This window comes from Sparus aurata, chromosome 9, assembly GCF_900880675.1.
Source record: "Sparus aurata chromosome 9, fSpaAur1.1, whole genome shotgun sequence".
Classification (NCBI taxonomy): Eukaryota; Metazoa; Chordata; class Actinopteri; order Spariformes; family Sparidae; genus Sparus; species Sparus aurata.
The window spans coordinates 13978467-13999281 of NC_044195.1; the positions used below are offsets into that span (position 1 = coordinate 13978467).

The 20815-nt window shown below is 41.5% G+C and overlaps 1 protein-coding gene across 1 annotated transcript; it reads left to right on the top strand.

The window, feature by feature from the left end:
* The first annotated feature begins 87 nt into the window (after positions 1-87).
* On the top strand, positions 88-19748 carry kpna3 (karyopherin alpha 3 (importin alpha 4)). The gene is made up of 17 exons (XM_030428830.1): positions 88-274; positions 2764-2808; positions 8875-8964; positions 9891-9920; positions 10044-10096; positions 10188-10283; positions 11646-11731; positions 12821-12907; positions 12995-13164; positions 13504-13548; positions 13710-13841; positions 13950-14078; positions 14836-14940; positions 15238-15309; positions 15620-15782; positions 16629-16723; positions 16821-19748. The coding sequence occupies exons 1-17, from the start codon at positions 206-208 to the stop codon at positions 16917-16919; spliced, it is 1566 nt and encodes a 521-aa protein (XP_030284690.1). The 5' UTR covers positions 88-205; the 3' UTR covers positions 16920-19748.
* The last annotated feature ends 1067 nt before the right edge of the window (positions 19749-20815 follow it).

Below are 20815 nucleotides of genomic sequence, written 5' to 3' on the forward strand. Positions count from 1 at the left end.
AATTATTGCTGCGTCGAGGGAGCCGTGGAAACCAGGACAGTCCATGCAGGAGGTATGCAGTGACTCCTCCTCTCACTCTGCGTCCTGTTACGTCCTCCTCCTCCCCCTCTCCGGAGCCAGCAGCAGCACAGGAGCTGCCGTGCCTCGTCTCTACACGGAGGAGATCCCGTATAAAGCCGGAGTAATAGCAAAACCCCATACAGCCATGGCAGAAAACGCCGGCTTGGAAAACCACCGCATCAAGAGCTTTAAAAACAAGGGACGAGATGTCGAGGTGAGCCGACATACCAATGAGAGTGTTATCAACACGAATCCGGTTGGTTTAACGTAGAAAATGACAGTCTTTGGGCCTCGTTGGAGAGCCTGGCCCCGGCTGCAGCTGCCAGCTAGCTAGCAAACTAGCTAATGTAATGTCTTGAAGAGTTCGCCATCAGTGCTCATTGGCCTGCCTTGATAACGGTGCATTTCTACTGTAATTAAGCGCTGTTAATTATCTTTATCTAGTTAACACCAATGGCCTACTTATATTCAGTAGTAAATGTTGGTAAAGCGCGAGCAACATCAAAGTCTGACTGTTATAAATGTGAGAATTGAGGGCATACGATGTAGCTGTCACTGCCAGCTAGCGTTAACTAGCTAGTTGGATGGACACCGGTCGCAGGCGAGGCTGGGCCCGGCCGGCACCATAATCTTGACATTTACTCTGCTTTACAGTCAGCTGACCTTAGGCAACGCCAAGGCTATCATGTGAACGTCTCATACAATTGCCATTATTGGTAAAAACGTGGGTTTAGTTTGACTTACATGGTCGGTCCACATCCACCCTAACCAAACATTGCCCCTCCTTGTTAGCTTGCTAACGCTGTCAAGCAGATAGCTGGCGTGTAAAGCCAGGTGAGGCAGCTAAACTGAGCTGCTAGCTAAGCCACCGAACAGTCCGCAGGGTAGTAATGATGAGATGACCTCCGTTTAACGACCTACTTTGATCCTTACAACGGCTAAATGTGCTGCTAACGAAACCAAACGTAAGGTCAAAAAGTAACCGTGTGATAGGGGTCCATTAGTGAGTGATTGGCACGTCAGACTTGAGGACATTGAGCTGGCAATACTTTGACATGTTCCCACGTAGACTTTGGTATTTTAACGTAAATGTGAACGATCAATTGTGTGACTGGACCGACGAGTGACATATTCTAGAAAACACCACCGGTATACAGTGTGACCCACTGGCACACCGACTGTTGTCGCTTGGTTTTGCAGCATCATTCAACTAACATCTAATTATAAACCTCTGTGACAGCATGTGTCTGCAATGCTCTTTGACATGATGACCAAACCATTTGGCAGAGGCTGACCCCAGACGAGCCAAGGCAGGACATATAGCTGATGGAGTTGAACCAAAGGAAGATGTCAAATTTCTAGTCTTGCTTAGATCATTTTACACAGTTTACCAAAATCAACCCTATCAACCAGCGAAGATGCAACCATAAGTAAGGTCTGTAAGTGTCCCTTCAGCATCCATCTATGGAGTTTCACCGTCACCCTGCCTAAAAACCCAGATTGATGCCCCATAGGTGGTTGTTTTGATACTTGGAGTCAGTGTGACAAGCACATGGCTACTATGACAGACAGACTTTGCCAAGTGCATTCCTGATGCTATTTCAGGCATCTTGGATGTCTGGGTCCTCTTAAGAGCCTCTGCGTGAGTTTGAGTTTTACCTAAATGGATGACTCAGACTACAGCAAGAAGAAATGCCAGTTTGGGTCTTATTTATTTAGGTCAGGCACAACAGACTGCTCTTCAATTCTAACATCATTAGGAACAGATTTGAATTGCAAAGCAGGAAAGTCTCACTTGCTGCAGGTCACAAGTTCCTTCTTTGTGTTCTTGGATGTTACATAGAACAGGCTTATGGGTTGGATGCTTTTTACACTAAGGAGTCGTACCTTCTTGCTTTGCAGAATTGCAGTTTTCAGAAGATGTTCTCTTTTTTTTGTATTAACTGAGGTGTTCCTATTGGTTCCACTAGTTGTGTCTTCTTAGGCCTATATTTTTTTAGAAACAGTTCAACTTATTCAACAGAATTAGGCGCATTAAGATAATTTAACTGTCTAGCGCTTGACTGTCAGGCTGGACTATTGGGTCTTGATGTTCTGCTGTCTATAAAGGGATTTTTTTTTTTTTAGGTCACTGTAGTGGAATTATTGTTGTTTTGCAGTGGTTGGGAGACACCTCTCTTCTCTGCGGCCTCCTGAGTTATGACTGTCCCAGATTACGCAAGAGGCTATTTAGGAAGGCAACATGAACCTCTTCAAACAGTCACAAGATCTCAGTCCATCTCAAACTGCTCAGGATGAACTGGAAACCCCACTGACACACAAATACAGCAATTTAGTTACTGTCTTTTCTCACTTGTGCTGCTTTTTAAGTTGTTTTATAGGTGTCGTCAAGTGTGTTGCTGGTGGTTACTGTTACTGTATGATTCAATCACAGATTAATGCCTAAATTGAGTTAAAACAAAAAAAGTCATCCACTTCCCTGATGTTGTCAAGATTGTCCCATTTTAGATGGTTGTAAGATAGCAAAATTAAATCATCAACTTATGGAAATCATACAAATGGATGTCTTGCGCCTTATTACGTCATTCTGATATCCGCGTAACCGGCTACCTTGTATGTTCTTCTCTGCGTTGAAAGGTTGAATTACTGAAAAATGTGGGGGAAAAGCACAATTTCTCATGAACTGTCTTTCTTTTGTTTCAGACTATGAGAAGACATCGAAATGAGGTGACGGTTGAATTGAGAAAGGTGAGAAAAGATGCACCATCTTTCTACACACACGATCACACCAGGCCTCAGTCAAAATGTTATACATTTGTCTGGTTTCAATGTGTTTTTAGTTTCCATCTACACTTTTACCATTTCTCTCATTTCTGATTTAAGGCACACTTGTGTCCTGTCCTGTCACCCCATACTTATTTATTGTACCCCCTAATAGCTTATTGGTTGGTCCTCCAGTATCTAGGTCCCTTCCAAACAGACACCAAAGCTTAATCCCATTTCCAGTTTTTACCTCTACAACTCGTATCTGAGTGCCGCTTGCCCCACAGTACAGAGTTACAAGTGCTTTCAATCTCCCTGTATGAAATCGGACAACAATTCAAGACCCTCATACGTCATCATTTGTTTTCGGTGGTGTGTATGTAAACAAACGCACCCGGATGTTCCTAATATAATATCTTCAGCTGTGATGATTTGTTTTGGATTATTCTGGAAATCCTGGTATTATCACAGTGCCATTAGCCATTTATCTGATGGAGGCAGAAAAACATGGACGCTCACAAATCGTTTGCGACTTCCCACTAACAATCAAGTCATCAAATAAGAAAGAACACTGCTTCATTACCTGGCCACTAGGGGCGCTTTATAGACTAAAATTAGCAACTTGTGCTTGTACCCTGACATTCTCTGCACTGATATTAACGGAGCGGTACCAACTGCAGCGGCTTCGATGATGGAGTTTAATTTCAGATGTCATAAACCGTCAGTGGGGAGATGCAAAGTTGACGTCCTTCAATATGGCACTGTCATACAAAAAGCCGCAATTACAATGTAATGTTGGCTAGCTTGCTAGTTTCCAACAGAAAGCTTGAAAGCATTGTCAATAAAGTTTTAGAATTCATTGTTTTAGATGCTCAACCAATGTCAGTTGTTGAAGATGAGGGCTTCCGTCGCCTACTGGAATACTTGGAGCCATGGTACTCTCTTTCATCACGCAAGTATTTTTCTGAGACCGGTATACAGCTTATTATTAATTCAACAATGGTATTGGATATCGACAGATACACAAAGCCCAGGCATCGGTATTGGGACTGAAAAAGTCGGATCGGTGCATCCCTACTGTTGATCATTTACACTTAACTGCTAGCAACCAGTTTTTAAATGACATGATGTTTGGACTCTGACTCTGTTACCTCTTGACAGCAAACACTAATTGACAACAAAAACTCAATTTTTTCCAAGTAGGATATACAGTTAATAGTTAAGTTTGTTATGTCTTTGATCCATTATTTATGGCGCCGGCAGAACATTTACCACACACAACAATGGAGTTTTTATTTTGTCCTTTTGCAAATCGAAAATTTTGACCACTTAACAACAGCTGATTCAGTTTGCTTGGAAAGCTCACCTTTAAAGTTAAATTGCATTGCCTTGAGTTGTAGATGGAGTCAGAGTCATTATACCTTTTTATTTTTACTGGAGAACAAGCCACATCTGACACTGTTAGAGTCTGAATGCTGCAGGTCTGCACAAGGCACTTTGATTTGCAGAACCAGAAATAACTGAATTAGCTGCAGCTTTTCTCAGAAATTGTAATGCCATCTGCACATAGTTTGTGTATTTTGCAATAGAATTGATTATTCATCAGAATTTCTTGTCACAAGAAACAAGTGTGACTGTTTAAAGTATTTACAGCTTAAAGTGAAACTCTCGCCAGAAAGCAACCAAGGCTTTATTTGTGATTGAATATGAGTCAAACTGTCGTGTAAAAGCATAATTACGACAAAAGAGGCACTTTTAAGATTTACCGTAGTTTCGTTTTCAGGCAAGCTAATTTTCAATGGAGTGCTACGGGCACTTTTACGCTATTTTTAAAACACTTGGAAGGCTCGACACAACATAAAACTTTGCTCGTAGTATCACCAGGTCTCTACACATGAACACGAGCATTGAGAACATTGTTTGTGTACAAATAGTTTACTAAAAAGAAGGTTTTTGGACAATTCACGTTAGCAGTAGCATCTCCGGCGCGCCGCCGTCATGGCAGACAAAAAGTGTCGATCCCCGAGTGCGACCTAACAGGAAGGCTTAAGGAGCGGTCCACCATTACTCTCCTGTCTGTTGGGTGATACTACGAGCTACTTAGTATGCACTGAATTTGGTCAACACAGTACATTTCCAAATGATGTTGCACTGCAACCAAAGTCAGGCTGGGATCACTTTTCGTTACAGGGCCGCCATGTGTTTTTTTTTATTTTTTTTTTTTTTATGTTTTGGTAGGTTTATTTATTGCAATTGAAAAGAAGGAGGAGCTATCGTTTTTTTTGACGTGGTACAATTGTCTGTCTGGATTATTTTCTTAACATATGAAGAACAGGGTCAGATACTTTCAGTAGGTGTTGTGTATGTGCAGTCTGTGTATACAACATTAACATTTATTGTTGTTTTGGTCCTTTATTCTGCACAATTGGCCTTAAATGAAAAGAGGGCTAGAGTTTGATTTAAATGCCACCTAGCAGCTTTGAAGAGCTACTTCAAATGAACAGTGAAGGGATTGTCATCATGTTTTCTTGTGAGAGCTTATTCTTTGCAGTCACCGATTGCTTCAGTCTTGCGACCCATAGACATCACAAGATGCAGGCGTCCTCACTCATTCACCTTTACTCTGATCTTTAGTGAATGAAGCCAGTGAAATGGCCTGATGTTAGTTCAGTGCGTTGCTTTGAGTAGTGTTAAAATTGTGGTGCTGCTGCTTTATGATGACGTTGTCTACAGAGATTTAAAACATCAGTTTGATCCAAACAGAACAGATGTACGCACTTTGTCCTGCTGCTGCCGTCAGCTGTGACCTCATCAGAGAACACAATGAGCCACTGGCAACCAAACATTCTCATGCATTTATGCCACCATCAGCATGTTTTAAGGCAGGAACACACTGGCCCGACCGTTGGACGTCTGAAGCATTTGGGAAGACTTTTATAGGTCGGGAACAAATCTGTTCAGTGTGTTCAGCTGCGTTGGAAGCTTTCGGGGCCACACAGACGTTGTCTGCTCCGATTCAACATGCGAAGTTGCATAAGAAGGTTCGCTGTCGGCCGTCTGAGCCATTGGATTCTCTGATTGGTTGTGTGCCAGCTATATGACCATTCTGAGTGGCGGTGTGCTAGCGAATCAGCGCGGTGTGTGGGAGGGGCAGAATACTGTGTGCGCTTTGTTTTTTTTCTACGCACTCTGTTCCGTTATTTCCTGTTTTCATGTAGCGCCACCCGCTTATTGCATCTCGCACAAGCACGGAACGTACACGCTACTGTGGAGTAGGCAGCTCGTCGAAGCGGTGTGTTCACTGCAACTTTTCTGCCGAACGGGTCAGACAAGAGGCAACAGAGTGGTCGGATAAAGGCAGTTGGCTGTTGGTTTGAGTCTGGGCGGTGTGTGGGGGCCTTTAATAGATGTTGCGGTGCACCTTGAGTCAGGACGGGGAAATATTTTGATATTATATCGTTATTGTTTGACTCTGGATATCGTTACATTGTGATACGGCATTAGTGTTGTCTTTTCCTGTGTTAAGGCTGCATTACAGTAATGTCTTTTCCTTTTAACCCATCAGACTATTCTACATGTTCTAATAGTTGCCTTTTACCCACTGAGTCATTAAAATCCACCTTATCGATGATTATATATCAGAAAACTCATTGTGTTCATAATTTGTGAAATTAAAAATTAAAAATTTGTGAAATTCTCATTTCTGAGTTTGTCTCCCAGTCCTATCATTTATGAAGCACTTTTGAGCACAGTGTATCTCAACATAGCAAAAAAACTGTTTTAAAAAAAATGTTTTTTTTAAGGCCATATAACCTAGCCCTTCTCAAGAGTCTGAAGGGACTGTGTCTGGAGGACTTAATTTTCTTTTCTTTTCTTTTCTTATCTTTTCTTTTCTTTTCTTTTTCCTCTGGTCAAAACTGTTAACAAAGACTCACTTGAAAACAGAAGCTTATAGATTTTCAGTGGTCAAATTTGTCTCAGTCTTTGAGAAGATCCTCAGAAGGCTCCTTTTGTAAAATCAGGATTGAGCACATGGATTGCAGTTGTGGTTTCCAGAGTTGTCTATCATGGATCGAAATCAGTGGCCAAACTGTCTTCTGACAAAAGATTAGACATTTTTTTTTTCAAATTGTGGAGCTTAATTATTTGAATATATTTCAACAGCCATTGAGTTTTGATAGCTTTAAGGTCTTGTGTTGCCGTGGTGTGCTATTTTTGTACTGCAAAATGAGTTCTGTCATACACCTTTTTAACTTGCTGATGGGGTCTGAGGTTGTTTCCATTTACACACACAGTTGGAGGCTGGTATGGGTTTGTAACTGATTAACAGATCAGTAGTTAATAAAAAAAATTGATACAGCAATATAGCATTGTTTCCTCCTGCTATGAAGTCATCAATACACTGGGGTCAAATATCAATATTTCTTTATTAAAACTGTCTGGCGCTCTCAACCAAGCCCCTGACACTTTGGTATACCAGAGTCTCTACTTCATGACTCGTAGTGGTGCAACAGATGAAGAAAGAATTTTGTGAGCCAATTTTCTTTTATTCATTTTAAACATTTTGTCTCCAGAATTGTCCTGCTTTTTTTCAGTTCTGTTTTTTGCACATGTACATGTGCAAGTTGCAGTCAGTGTGGATGATAAAGAGGCACCAAGCTAAAAGTCTAGGCACTTTTTCATACATCATTTCATCTCAGTTTTTGTCAAATTCTGTGAATGTGACACCTCAATGCAGTGAATAAATACATAATTCCCTCACTTTTCCTTTTTAGGTCATTGTGAATTGATCAGCGAGACAGACATCAAAATGTAGTATTCCATGATTGTCTTGCAATGTATAGATTATTGCAGGATTGCTGTATCCTGATACTATTTTTATGTGGGCAACACATCATGAATAGTCTCATAAGGTGAGGTACTTTTCGATTCCCAGCCCTGAAACGCAACACTAACACAATCAGTACGGCTCATTCATCAGCATTATACCCACTGCGGAGTCCAAACTGAGTTCCTCTAAAGAGCATGAATACCCACAGCACAATAAATTATCATTCTAACGGGATTTATCTATCGCTTTATTTATAAATCTTCCCCGCATGAATCTTATTGGCATTTGTTTTATCATATGGTTTCACTTGTAGTTGTTCGTTCTCAGTGTCCTGTGTAGGTAGTGGAAGAGGAAGGTGCCCTCTAGTTCTTGGAAGCAAGTGCCAGACATGAAAAGATAGAAACTGAAGCGAAGCCTTGCCAAGACTTCACTCTGTAAAGATGTGTTTTTCATAGCCTGGCACGGCACAACATTGACACCGTTTCCAGCATATTTGGAGATGAACATTTTGATGATGGACAGATTCACTTCCAAAGCTTGACTTGGTGTTGGGCCATCTGAACTGATTATTCTGATAAACCAAACTCGGGGGACACTTTGTGCTTGTGGTAAACAGGCACGTGGAGCAGCAGTGCAATCAGCAGACGTTTGGAGAGCGCTGTCACAGATAGGCCTGTTGTAACATAGAACGTCACTTCCATGAGTACTGAGGTGTTTTCAAGTCTAGCACATTCCATTTAGCTGGATCAGAGCAGCAAGAAGCACTGCACTAGCTGATTAGTCATCAGTGACGCACATCAGCATGATGCACAGGAATGTAGGGCAAGGGAATCTCCTCCTACCACTGACTCACATGCCCTGTGAATTGATGGGATGTGTGGGTCTCTCTGCTGCTCTGCCTGTGCCCTGAATGAAAGTGTGCTCGCTGGGGGGAGGTTGTAGAGTGTATCGAGGGTGAAGGTTCAGTGTCCTTCAAAGATGAGTGTGTGTTTGCTTTGTGGACCAGCCTGCAGGCAGATTTTGCTCTCTTGCCCACTCAGTGTGGGATTCCTAACATCTAGGCTGCTCTCCTGAAAGTAAAAGTTTGAGAAAGAGAGAAATAGTTTTTGAGGAAGGCCTCGATTCACTGTTGCTTTAAGAATTCATTAATGCACTAATGAACACTTTCATCTCCTCCCCTCATAGCTTTTCTGTCTTTTTCTTTTTTTTCCTCTTGTCAGAACAAACGAGACGAACATCTACTGAAGAAAAGAAATGTCCCGCAGGAGGAGAGTCTGGAGGACTCTGATGTCGACTCAGACTTCAAAGGAGTAAGTGTGGGTGTGCTTGACTGAGAGATGCAGTGAGACTGGACTGTCTGGGTAACGGGTCAGAAGGGTTAGATCAAGTACTCGCTTAGAATAAAATGCATCTGTGAGAAAGTTCTGTTTTGACTCGGGATTTCCACCCAAATAAAAGCATTTACAGTGCAAAATGAATATCTATGCCTTGTTGAGTTCTGATTTAGTAATATTTATCATTCCAACCTTCAAAGAGCCAGTTGACCAACTTCTCCTTAGTTAAGACTGAGAGTTCATTCTTGATCTTGGGAAGAGCAGCTGACAAAATAAAAGTCTCAATACAAAGTTTATGTAATAGCTGTTCATAAACTTTCCATCACATCACACATTGTTCCTCAGCAGATGTAGTTTTCCAAGTTGTACTTTGTTAGAAGTGTTTCTGAAGTGCTCATAAGACTTCAGCAATATTACATCAGGGTGTGCGTTACCGTCATTTGTGGCATGACGGGGATGCAGTCAGTGCCGAGACACTTGTCCCAACAATTTAGTAATTTTTGTGAATTGACCCATTAATTCTCCCTCACTGGTGGTAGTTGCCGTTTACTCTATGTACAAATATACCCCGGTCGATAAATTCTGGTTTCTAAATCCAGCGCTCTGTTCTCTCTGTGCCTTCTTGTTCCTGCTCATAATGTAATACTCTGTATGTGGGCAGACTGTAGTAATGTGGCAAACACAAGTTTATGATACGTGAACTCTAAGTTTGTCAAGATGCAAAAGTATTTTAAACATCCAGAAGTTAACCTTGCATCTGTTGATGTGTTTTGTTTTTCATATTTTGTAAATATGTTATCAGCATGAGATACAAGATGTTCAGGACATCAGGTTTCCTTCATTGATGGCAGACGTTCAGCAACTGTGACTGTTAATATTCATATCCATTTATCTTTTTGCAGCAAAATGTCACGCTTGATGCCATCTTACAGGTAAGAAATCTCATCAGTAAAACCTTCAATTAAAATTATGAGTCTACTGGCAGTAGCTCCTGACCTGTTGGCTGATTATGCTGTGCTAACATTTATTATGGCCTTCCCTCCTTTTCACTACAGAACGCTACCAGTGATAATGCAGTTATCCAGCTCAGTGCTGTACAGGCAGCCAGGTGAGGGATGGACAGAACACACACATGCATACAGACATCAGCTGTCTTTTGTTTATGAAGTTCTTGAGATTTATTTTCCATCCTTTGTCAGAAAACTGCTCTCGAGTGACAGAAACCCCCCCATCGACGACTTGATAAAGTCCGGGATCCTGCCTATTTTAGTCAAATGCCTGGAGAGGGACGACAAGTAAGTCAGCTTCCAAAAACACTGTGTGTGTGTTTGCCTCCAGTGTTGTTTTTCTCTGACGCCATGAACGGAGTGTTCTAGTTGTTAAGACTGCGGACTGCTGTGATGGATTACTGACGCTGCTACATGAAGTCTCTGCCGCAACTGAGGCTTTGTGTGTACGAGAGAGTGTGTGCATCCTACTGTGTCCACACGTGAGTGTGTGGAGGCGCGCAGGGCAGTTGGCTGGTCTTGTCAGTCCAGGCCAAGCCAAATATAACAGCATTCCTGTCCCTCGGAGTTCCCCAATTCCCAGGACCTTGTGTTCACTGAGGGGGGAGCATGAATAGTTGGGGGTGGAGGAACATGTGAAGTAGAAGTTGTAAGAATTTTACCATGGCAACCATGAACGGATCACGTCATGTTAACATGTTACAACTGCTTAAATGGGATGTTTCTGATGTTTGAGTTTTATACAGAACGCAGCAATGCATTGAAACCCATGTGCTTGTATCTAGAGAGAATCATTGTGTACTATGTTGCCATAGCATTATGGCACAAAGCCAGGTCAGCATAGCCTAATGATATAATGAGGGAGAGTCACAATGTACAGCGTCAAAGTGAGCAGAGTAGTCAAAAAGTCTTAGCTGAGGCCTCAAATGAAATCTGTGAATGCATGACACAGCAGAAAATGGAACTATTGGGCCCACAGGCAGCCAGAGTGACTGGTTACATCACAGAGAGCCACGCCTTGTTTCCTGTTTTACATCAGAGCTAAAGCTTAACAGAGACGTAAGAGCTGCAGATCATGGTTGGTTGCCTGATGAAATATTTAGCGGGGTAGACAGACTTACCACCCTGTGCCATGGTTTACCAGCATTTGGCTGGTGGGCGGTGTGAGGTTCACTTGCAACTGTGTGAGCTCTATTATTTTGTTTGTATCATTTGAAAAAACAAATAGGAAAATCTTCCCATGACAGTCTTCCCTTTTGAGCAGGGTTCACCAAACAGCATGATATCCAGACCACTGAACCCGTGTCAGATGTATTATCCTATACGCGTCTGTTTTCACCAGGGATTCACATGATTATTGTTATCAGTCTTTTTTAAATAGAAACCTATTATGGAAAATGCCACTTTCAGTAACAAGCTTTTCATTAGAATACATTTTAGTGAGGCGCTTAAAAAAAGGACAATTGTATTATGTGCTTGGGGGAAATCTATAACTCAGCCTTGAAAACATGTGATAGCACTTTGGAACTCTTCACATCAATATTTATCATTATGATTATTCCCCCCTTTTCGGTCCTCCTCCACTGTGGAAAGTAAATAAGCTTTCTTTCTGTCTGGAACTTGACTGTCGTTGTTTTGTTTGTCCCGCAGCCCTTCTCTTCAGTTTGAGGCAGCCTGGGCGCTGACCAACATTGCCTCTGGGACATCAGCACAGACTCAGGCTGTGGTCAAATCCAGTAAGTTGACCCCACATTCTGTCTGTGTTTGTATACTGTCTGCAATCTGCAGCGCTAGCATGTTTATTTGTTTTTTCACACAACGGGGCAGTCAGTTATTTTTTGGATTATGTTTTTATTAGATAACAGTGGACTTTGATACAAAGCCAATATGTCTGGAGAGTGGAGACCATTACGAGAATTAGTTAGTCGAAAACTGAGGGATGGCGCCTATCTAAAACCTGAAGCAGATTAGAAACACTCTAAAGTTAAACAGTAACCCAGCCAATTAAAGTGTGTTTACATGTCTTGGGGAGGACTAGTGCATATGTGATAAAATTAATATAAGGTCTTTGGTGGCTTAAGGGAGGGCTGCATGTAATGTGATGAATTGCCAGCAGTGATGTCACTCAGTGGCTAAGCTGCATTGTGGGTAATGTAGGCAGCAGGTTTCGAAAAGAAAGAAGAATGCGTGGAATCATAAAGCAATATCTCAACCATGTTATAAGAGTTCAATGCTAGACCATTGGGCTGCTTTCGAAAAACCTGCTGCTTACATTACCCACAATGCAACTTGGTCATCCAGTGAGCATTTGTTTTACATAGGAGTCATGACAATTGCTATTTAAAACATGGATGGATTTTCCAGGTCTAAAAAGTTAAGCCCATGTGGAAGTGCCTTAAATCTGCATCTTCAAATCTGCAAGAAATTTCTAACGGCCAGCAGGGGGTGACTCCACTGGTTTGATTGTATGTAAGCTTATGAGAAAATTACCTTACTTCTCACTTGATTTATTACCTGAGTAAACAGTTTCCCAATTAATTTTAGGTCTCAATCGGAAGTTTTCTTCAATAAAGCACAATGTTCATTTGATAAATTATGGTCCCATTTAGAGTAAAATAGACTGCTTTAGGGTGCACCTGGTGATTGACAAGTTGCTACCACAGTGTGTCCTCACAACAGTCCGTCAGGGTGGTTCTTAAACTCAGTTGTGGCACAGTCATGGATTAGTGTTTATTTGATTTAGCAGGCAACAGAACTTGTAAATGCAGTTGAACAATCTTGTCACCTCGGGCAAGTTGTTGATGCATTGATGTTTGTGTTTCCAGATGCAGTGCCCCTGTTCCTACGACTGCTACACTCTCCCCACCAGAACGTATGTGAACAGGCTGTATGGGCTTTAGGAAACATTATAGGTGAGTAGTCGTCCTTTAATTGAAGTGTGTATATGTTTGGGAGCACCTGTTCAGAGATATGCTGACCTCTGGCCCATGCCTGCCCAGGTGACGGTCCACAGTGCAGGGATTATGTCATTTCCCTGGGCGTGGTCAAGCCCCTGCTTTCTTTCATCAACCCATCAATCCCCATCACCTTTCTCCGCAACGTCACCTGGGTCATTGTTAACCTCTGCCGCAACAAGGATCCACCACCGCCCATGGAGACTGTGCAAGAGGTGGGTGGGTGTGTGTGTGTGTGTGTGTGTGTGTGTGTGTGCATGTGTGTGCAGGCTTTCATGTGCCAAACAGATGGATGTGTTGCAGTTGACGGTTTCTCTGCAGGCTGAGTCACACACACAGTTTTTGCAGCGTCTTATCAGTAGCCAAATCAGCTCCATCACCCAGGGGAGTTTCTAACTATAAAGCTCTTTATGCGACATATGGAGTCTGGGTTTGACAGCTATTCCTCTTTGTGATTTTATTTTATTTTCTCTCTGTTTGTCTTTCACTCATCTTGTCCAACTACTCCTCTGCCTACATCAACCGACTCACAACCTACTTTTCTTTCCCTGCAGATTTTGCCCGCTCTCTGTGTGCTAATATATCACACCGATATAAATGTAAGTATAAGAGTGAAGGGTGATCCTCCCAATTATTTTATATTCACTGAAAAATCACTTGCTTTCTTCTGAAAGCGTGACATTTTTCTTACAGCATAATTACTGTAAACGGTCTCAGGAGTTTCCTCTGTGTGTGTGTTTGTGTGTGTGTGTGTGTTTAGATCCTAGTAGACACAGTGTGGGCTCTGTCCTATCTGACGGACGGAGGCAACGAGCAGATCCAAATGGTCATCGATTCTGGAGTCGTTCCATTTCTTGTGCCTCTCCTCAGCCATCAGGAGGTCAAAGTTCAGGTGAGACTTTGTTTTACAGTTAGTCCACAGTCACGACTAAATCCACAATAAATGAAGCAAAGTAATAAATAATTTTTTTAATCGCCCTCCTTTGTCTCCGTACTGCAGACGGCAGCTCTGAGGGCGGTGGGTAACATCGTGACAGGAACAGATGAGCAGACGCAGGTTGTGCTCAACTGCGATGTTCTCTCACACTTCCCCAACTTGCTCACACACCCTAAAGAAAAAATCAACAAGGTATCAAAATCTTTTATAGTTTTTGATATAAAAATGCCTGTTCACGGATAAACATATAATGTAAGGGTGGATGTCTTAGACCCAGCCCTAGCAAAATCTGTCTAGTCTCACGTGAGGGCGAACAATCTCCCATCAGATGCAGTTGTAACAATGTAATTTACGAAACAAATATTTTAAGTTGCTGTAGCTGGAATATATGTATGTATGTATGTATGTATGTATGTATGTATGTATGTGTATATATATATATATATATATGTATATATATATATATATCTATATATCTATCTCTATATATACTATCTCTATATATATATATATATATCTATCTATATCTATATACTATCTATATTCTATATCTCTCTATATCTCTCTCTCTCTCTCTCTATCTCTCTCTCTCTCTATCTTATCATCTCTTCTCTCTCTCTCTCTCTCTCTCTCTCTCCTCTCTATTCTTCTCTCCTCTTCTCTCTCTCTCTCTATATCTCCTCTTCTCTCTCTTCTACTCTCTCTCTCTCTCTCTCTCTATATCTCCTCTCTCTCTCTCTCTCTCTCTCTCCTTCCTTCTCTCCCCTCTCTCTCTCTCTCTCTCTCTCTCTCCTCTATCTCTATAAATAAATAAAAATGTTTGAAGCCCAGTCATCTACTTTATCAGCCCAGTGAGAAATATACATGCTTTTTCATTTTGGATGAACATCCATGCCTATGTGGAAGATAAAGTGGCGGTTTTGAACATTTGGGATTGTTCTGTTTGCAGGAGGCAGTGTGGTTCTTGTCCAACATTACAGCTGGGAATCAGCAGCAGGTCCAAGCTGTGATCGATGCTGGACTGATTCCTATGATCATTCACCAACTGGCTAAGGTTTGTGCATGATGGAGGGTCAGGAAAGAAAATCATAAAGCTTTATGTGTGTTTTTAAATTTTTTTTTAAAATATTTATCTTCCTCAATAGATGGTGTCAGGCTTTAAATAAATAAAATTGACATCAGTAATGTACTCGGTTGCATCGACACGCTCTGTGTTTTGTAGCCAGAGAAGCAACACAACTCCTGATAAATGAATGAAAAGTGGCCTACATTTGTCTGTGTGCCTTGGCATTGTGCTGTTGTATAAAAACTTGCTGTGTGCACACCTCAGTGACAGCCTGTCTCTCTGCAGGGTGACTTTGGCACTCAGAAGGAGGCAGCATGGGCCATCAGCAACCTCACCATCAGTGGGAGGAAAGACCAGGTGAGCTGGACTTTGTAGCCATAAATGCAGAAATGATGAGCATGTTTCAAATCATGTACTGCTATGAGATGTATTTTTTCATTAATCGTAATGGTTTCTATTCATTTATAATATTCTGCAATTTCAGTACTAAATGCTAACCTCACTATTTAAGTTTTTCAAAAAGCAGCACCATCCCTGTTATTGAACAATAAAGAAATGTGAACTTGTTTACATGTTGAGGTCATTGTGAGTGAAATACAAGGTAGTAACCCCATGTACCTGTGTTGTAATCGAGTATGGACGGGTGTGTATGTGTGGGTTTGTGTAGGTGGAGTTCCTGGTGGAGCAGAATGTCATCCCTCCATTCTGTAACCTGCTGTCAGTGAAGGACTCCCAGGTGGTGCAGGTGGTGCTGGACGGCCTGAAGAATATCCTCATCATGGCGGGAGACGAAGCCAGCACTATCGCTGAGATTATAGAGGAGTGTGGAGGTCTGTATCTGGCCAAGGGTTTGTTTGTACTACGCTTCAGTCTGCTCTCTTCATTGGTCTTAGTCTTCTTGTAAATTTACAGTGTTATATTTTTTTTATTTGAGAAAATTAGTGAAATTCTTCTGTTTGTTGTTGTCTGTCTTATTGTTTTTGGTATAGATGCATTTTAATTTCCTCTCAGCCAGCAATGAGTACATTTTTTGACTAGTGATGCACCGATTGTGAAATTCTGGGCTGATTCCAATGTTTAATGAAGAGCCAACAGAGATTTTTTTGGTGTTGGCGTTTATCTTATTTTTCTGCCATTGTTTACTCCCCATTTTGTGCCAGGGATCCAAATAAATCTTAATTATAAAAATTAAAACATACAAATTATGAACTAACCTCTCATATAACCTTCTTTCACATTAATTTTTTTTTTTCCCTGAATGGAACTGCTACAAAAGGCTTTATAGGCTGCTATGCAACTGTACAATTGAAATGCTGTTGTGCTTAAATCACAGTTCATCAGCCTTGTTATATTTATCTTTTTAAAAGTCTGACATTCTTCCCTGTGGTATCAAACATGGTTTGGAATATTGGTATTTTTCAAGGTGTTGTATAAAGGAAAGAAATGCCACTTATGAAGTGTGTGCATTTCTTCATCTTTTTTTCAAAGTCCAGTTTCATTTATTTTCTGACAAGCCAAGTTGCAAGTCACTGTTCAGCTGATGAGTTGGTGCATCACTGGTTTTGAAATGTTTTTACAGTTAAACTAGGTAAGTTGCTGCAGTAGCCAGTTCTGTCTTAATTTTGTTGATGACAGAGGGGTTATATTTACATGTCGTTTTTTTGTGTTTTTTTCAGGTTTGGAGAAGATAGAAAACCTGCAGCAGCACGAGAATGAGGATATCTACAAACTAGCCTTTGAGATTATTGATCAGTACTTTTCAGGAGATGATGTAAGTTTTCCACCAAAATCCAACTCTTCCTCAGTTTTCACTGCTCAGTACACAACTTTTTCTGCTGTGATCTCACAATGTTGTTTGTCCTTTTCAGATTGATGAAGATCCCAGCTTGATCCCCGACACCACTCAAGGAGGGACCTTCAACTTTGATCCGGCTTCCAACATGCAAACAAAGGAGTTTAATTTCTAAACGCCAGAATGTTTGGTTCAACCAGCTGCACGGGTACTCTGTAATCACCCCAGACATTCATCCATCTCTCCTCCAACCTGGCAACCTGGTACCGAAGGATTTACTTGGCATCACTTCAACATGGAAACTCACCACTGAAGGATTTACCAACCTTGCCTCTGCACTGCGGGGTGTTTGTTTTGTTTTTTTTTTCTTTCTTTTTTTTTTTCGAATGGTCATCCTTCACTGAACATTGCAACCCTTCACTGGAGTCCTGGTCATTCAACAGGCACGTCACCATCAGGCAACCTGCATCAGGAGGATTGCCAGCTTTCTCTGCCAGTGCTTCTAAATATCTCACACAAATAAAAACCAGAAGGAAGAAAAAGCCTTCGTGGCAAGATTTAATTGCCAAATGTCAAGTCTTCATAAAGACAAACACAAGCACATTTCAGTCACGAACACAAACACACATACACACTTTTTGACACTTAGAATTTGTGTGCATACTTCTGTTAGAAGCCATCATATCACTTGTGGGGAAGAAAATACTGCTGTTTGTTTGTGGTTTATTTTTGTGCTTTCCCTCCCCTGGATCGTCTTCTGGTGTTATTTCACCCACGCGCACGCACGCTAACATACAAGTACACACACACACACACACACACACACACATCGTCACTTAGTCACACGGATTCCCAATGGCCGGGGCACCCCAATAACCCTCTCTCACCCAGTTTAAAGAGTTAATCCCAGAGCTAAGCCATGATTTAACCATGGACCCCCACTGCCCTCCAAGGGGAGTCCTGGGGCAGGTGGGGGGGCGAAAGGGCTCTAAGGCAAAAAGAGGACTCCGTGGCAAACTGACTGACGGGACTTCTGACTCAATGATGTCACTTTTTTAATGTGACCTCTGTTGAATTATCAAACTTGTTTAAAAGAAAAAAATCATCAAAAATGTGAAGAAAATGCCATAATTCTCTTTTTATTTCAATATATACAACTGTAAGACCTGCTAAGCGCCTGCTTCTGATTCAGCAGAGCGACAACAGTTTTTGTGATTTTACAGATGTGAATGCCTGTCACGGGAGGAAGCACCTTTTTAGGTGAAGGCGCAAGAGACTTAAGAGAAGAGGAACATGTCAGCTGTAGCGTTTATCCCCCTACAGGACGTCCATTTCTGCAGCAGGAGCTTCGTCACGTCCTGTGTTCCAGTGATTGCTCGGGACTCCCCTGTAATGTGAAACTTGGAAAAGGGGGGGGGGGTCAACAAAGAAAAAAAAACAAAGAAAAAAAAGTGTCGAGCTCAGAAATCGACCTGAATTGCTTATCTGATCTTTAGTTTAATTATTTTAAATGCTCTCTTCAAACTAATATTTTAGGTTCATGTTTTCAGCTTCTCCTGGTTGAGTCTGTGGAGCTTTCATATGTCTTTTTTTGTTCTGTTTTTCCTTTTCTTCAGTCTTATGCACACGTCTGAGAGGCATATCGATGTCTGCCTGCAGAAAGGGACCTATACTCAATGAAGACTAGACTTATATAACGAGTACAGGTCCTGACCTTTACAGTACTTAACTACTTTTTCGAAGAAGAGGTCACATGTCATCACTCAATTTGAATAATTGTACAAAACAATGTGATGTGTATCTCTCCTTGCCGTCTAATGAATATATGAATATATTTACCTAAAGCCTGTACAAAGCTGCTGCAGCTGACAGTCGTTGGATGGACGATAACTTTACTGTCAAAGATGGCTGGGGAGGGTTTTTCTTTTCTCTTTTTTTTTTTTTTTGAAGCAATATTTCTTTGTTTCATTGTTTTTATTTTTGACTTGCATATGTATTGTGATGACATGCTGATAAATTGGAACAGGCTGTTTTGTTTTTTTTTTTCTTTCTCTTTCTTCGTAGTGGTGACGGGATGTTTAAAATGCACCGTCCCATGTCCCAGTTGGTGTGCGGGTGCGGGTTCACGCTGTCAGACCCCACCCTAACCCTGGTCTCGAAGACTTTGTGATCCTCTGGTTGGCTGCTAACTACTGAGAGGGGGTCAGTGTAAGGTGGGTGGGGGCGGGTAGGGTAAGGGAGGGTCACACTGGGGTTTTAAATATTGGGTGGGGGTTGTAACGAGCAGCCCGGGCTTGTTTTTGGGACTAGCTGTTTATTACTGAACAAAACTATGGAGAGGGTGTACAGTCATGAACTAGCAGACTAGACCGAGCCACTTTAAAGATTTACAATTTCGTTGCCTTGTATCCAAATTGGATACAAGCTTATGTTTGTTGCAAGATTTTTACTTGCTAATGAAAAGTTGTTTTAAATAAAATAATAGGAGAAAAGCAACAGACAGCGTTTTGGCCTCTGATTGTTTATATCTTTTTATAAATTTTAGATTGAATTTCCTCTCTTTAAGGTGGCTCATTGATGCTTTCAACTCTTGTGCATATTAAAGACAAGAATGAGTTGAAAATCATTGTGCCTTTTGTTTTTCATTTCAACTAAAACTAGGTTTTATTGAATAGAAATTCTTTGAGCAACTGGAGACTATTGAAATGGGAGATGTGGCTACAGTAACATGTGGGCCTCCCTGTTGTTGGAGTTTGCCACGGGAAATGGTCAATGCTGCTCTCTGCTGTTGAGAGTAACTGCTCCCCTCCAATCTTATTCACTGAACATTGTAACACACCATTTCTCCCACTCATTGCTGCCCCTCCCTCTCCCGAACACCACAAACCATCATTGCCATATTTTGGTCATGGGATTTTGATCTCATCTCTTCTCATCTCACCCTCAGGACATGATCTGTGTTTCTGATCCTAACCAAAATAAACTTGCTGTTTAGCCGTTGGATCCTGCGTGCTTGCAAGTGTTGTGATTCACACATACAGTAGTTTTGCGTCAGATTGAAGTCTGGGCGTTGATGGGTTTTTTAAGTGTTATGTGTTTTGTTTTTTTACCCCCGAATTTATGGCCCAGGATAAGAAGGCTCCACGGCGAGTAATTACAACCACCCAGATCATCATTTGTAACAATCTACCGAGCAGTGAGGTACCTGTGTGGAGCTCAAAAGATACTAAAAGACAACACTCATTCCAGCCACAGACTGTCCACCCTGCTGCCATCTGGCAAACGATACAGAAGTATCCACTGCCATACCACCCGACTACAGAGCAGCTTCTTCCTCCGCTGTCCTTAAAGTTCACCCAAAAATGAAAATTCAGGCATTATATCCTCCTTTAATATTATAATGTATTTTTCTGAAATGTTTTATCAGGCATTATAATTTCTCTATTAACATTAGCATAAAGGGACTACAAACTCTTCATAACACAACCATGTGTTGTAAAATAATAAATTAGCCTTGCTAAGACATGCTTCACTTCCTCTCCATGGGTAAGGCCAAAACTGACCATAAGTAAACCCTGGAACTGCTCTTGCCTTCGCCTCTGTTCTTGTGTGGTGCATATTTTTCATTACAGGTCAGAGCCGAGAGCAACCAACAACAGGATGGCGGTCATTAGCTGCTTCTTAATGTTGATTCTTCTCTTTCTTCACGAGATGATGCTTGTGAGCTTATCTGGCAGCACAGGCCAAACCACAGTCATTCTGCACAGATGATTCCAGGTCAGGGCCGATGAGGGGGGTTGGTGCTAAAAAATGAGGTTATACTGTGCACTTAAAATGGCTCATTGTGTACTAAACATGTTTGTTTTGGAAGCGGCATAGATTCCGTTTTCTCAAAGAGGGAAGTTATGTGTGCTGGTTGATCTATTCGCTCCAGGATAACGATTAACTCAACCTGAATTTGGCAGACTGTAAGAAAAACATGTAAAATAAGGTAACTGGCCCCTATTAACATCAACTCTGCCTGACCGTGATCCAGATTCCCCTTATTTACTGTGTGTTCATTTGACTGAA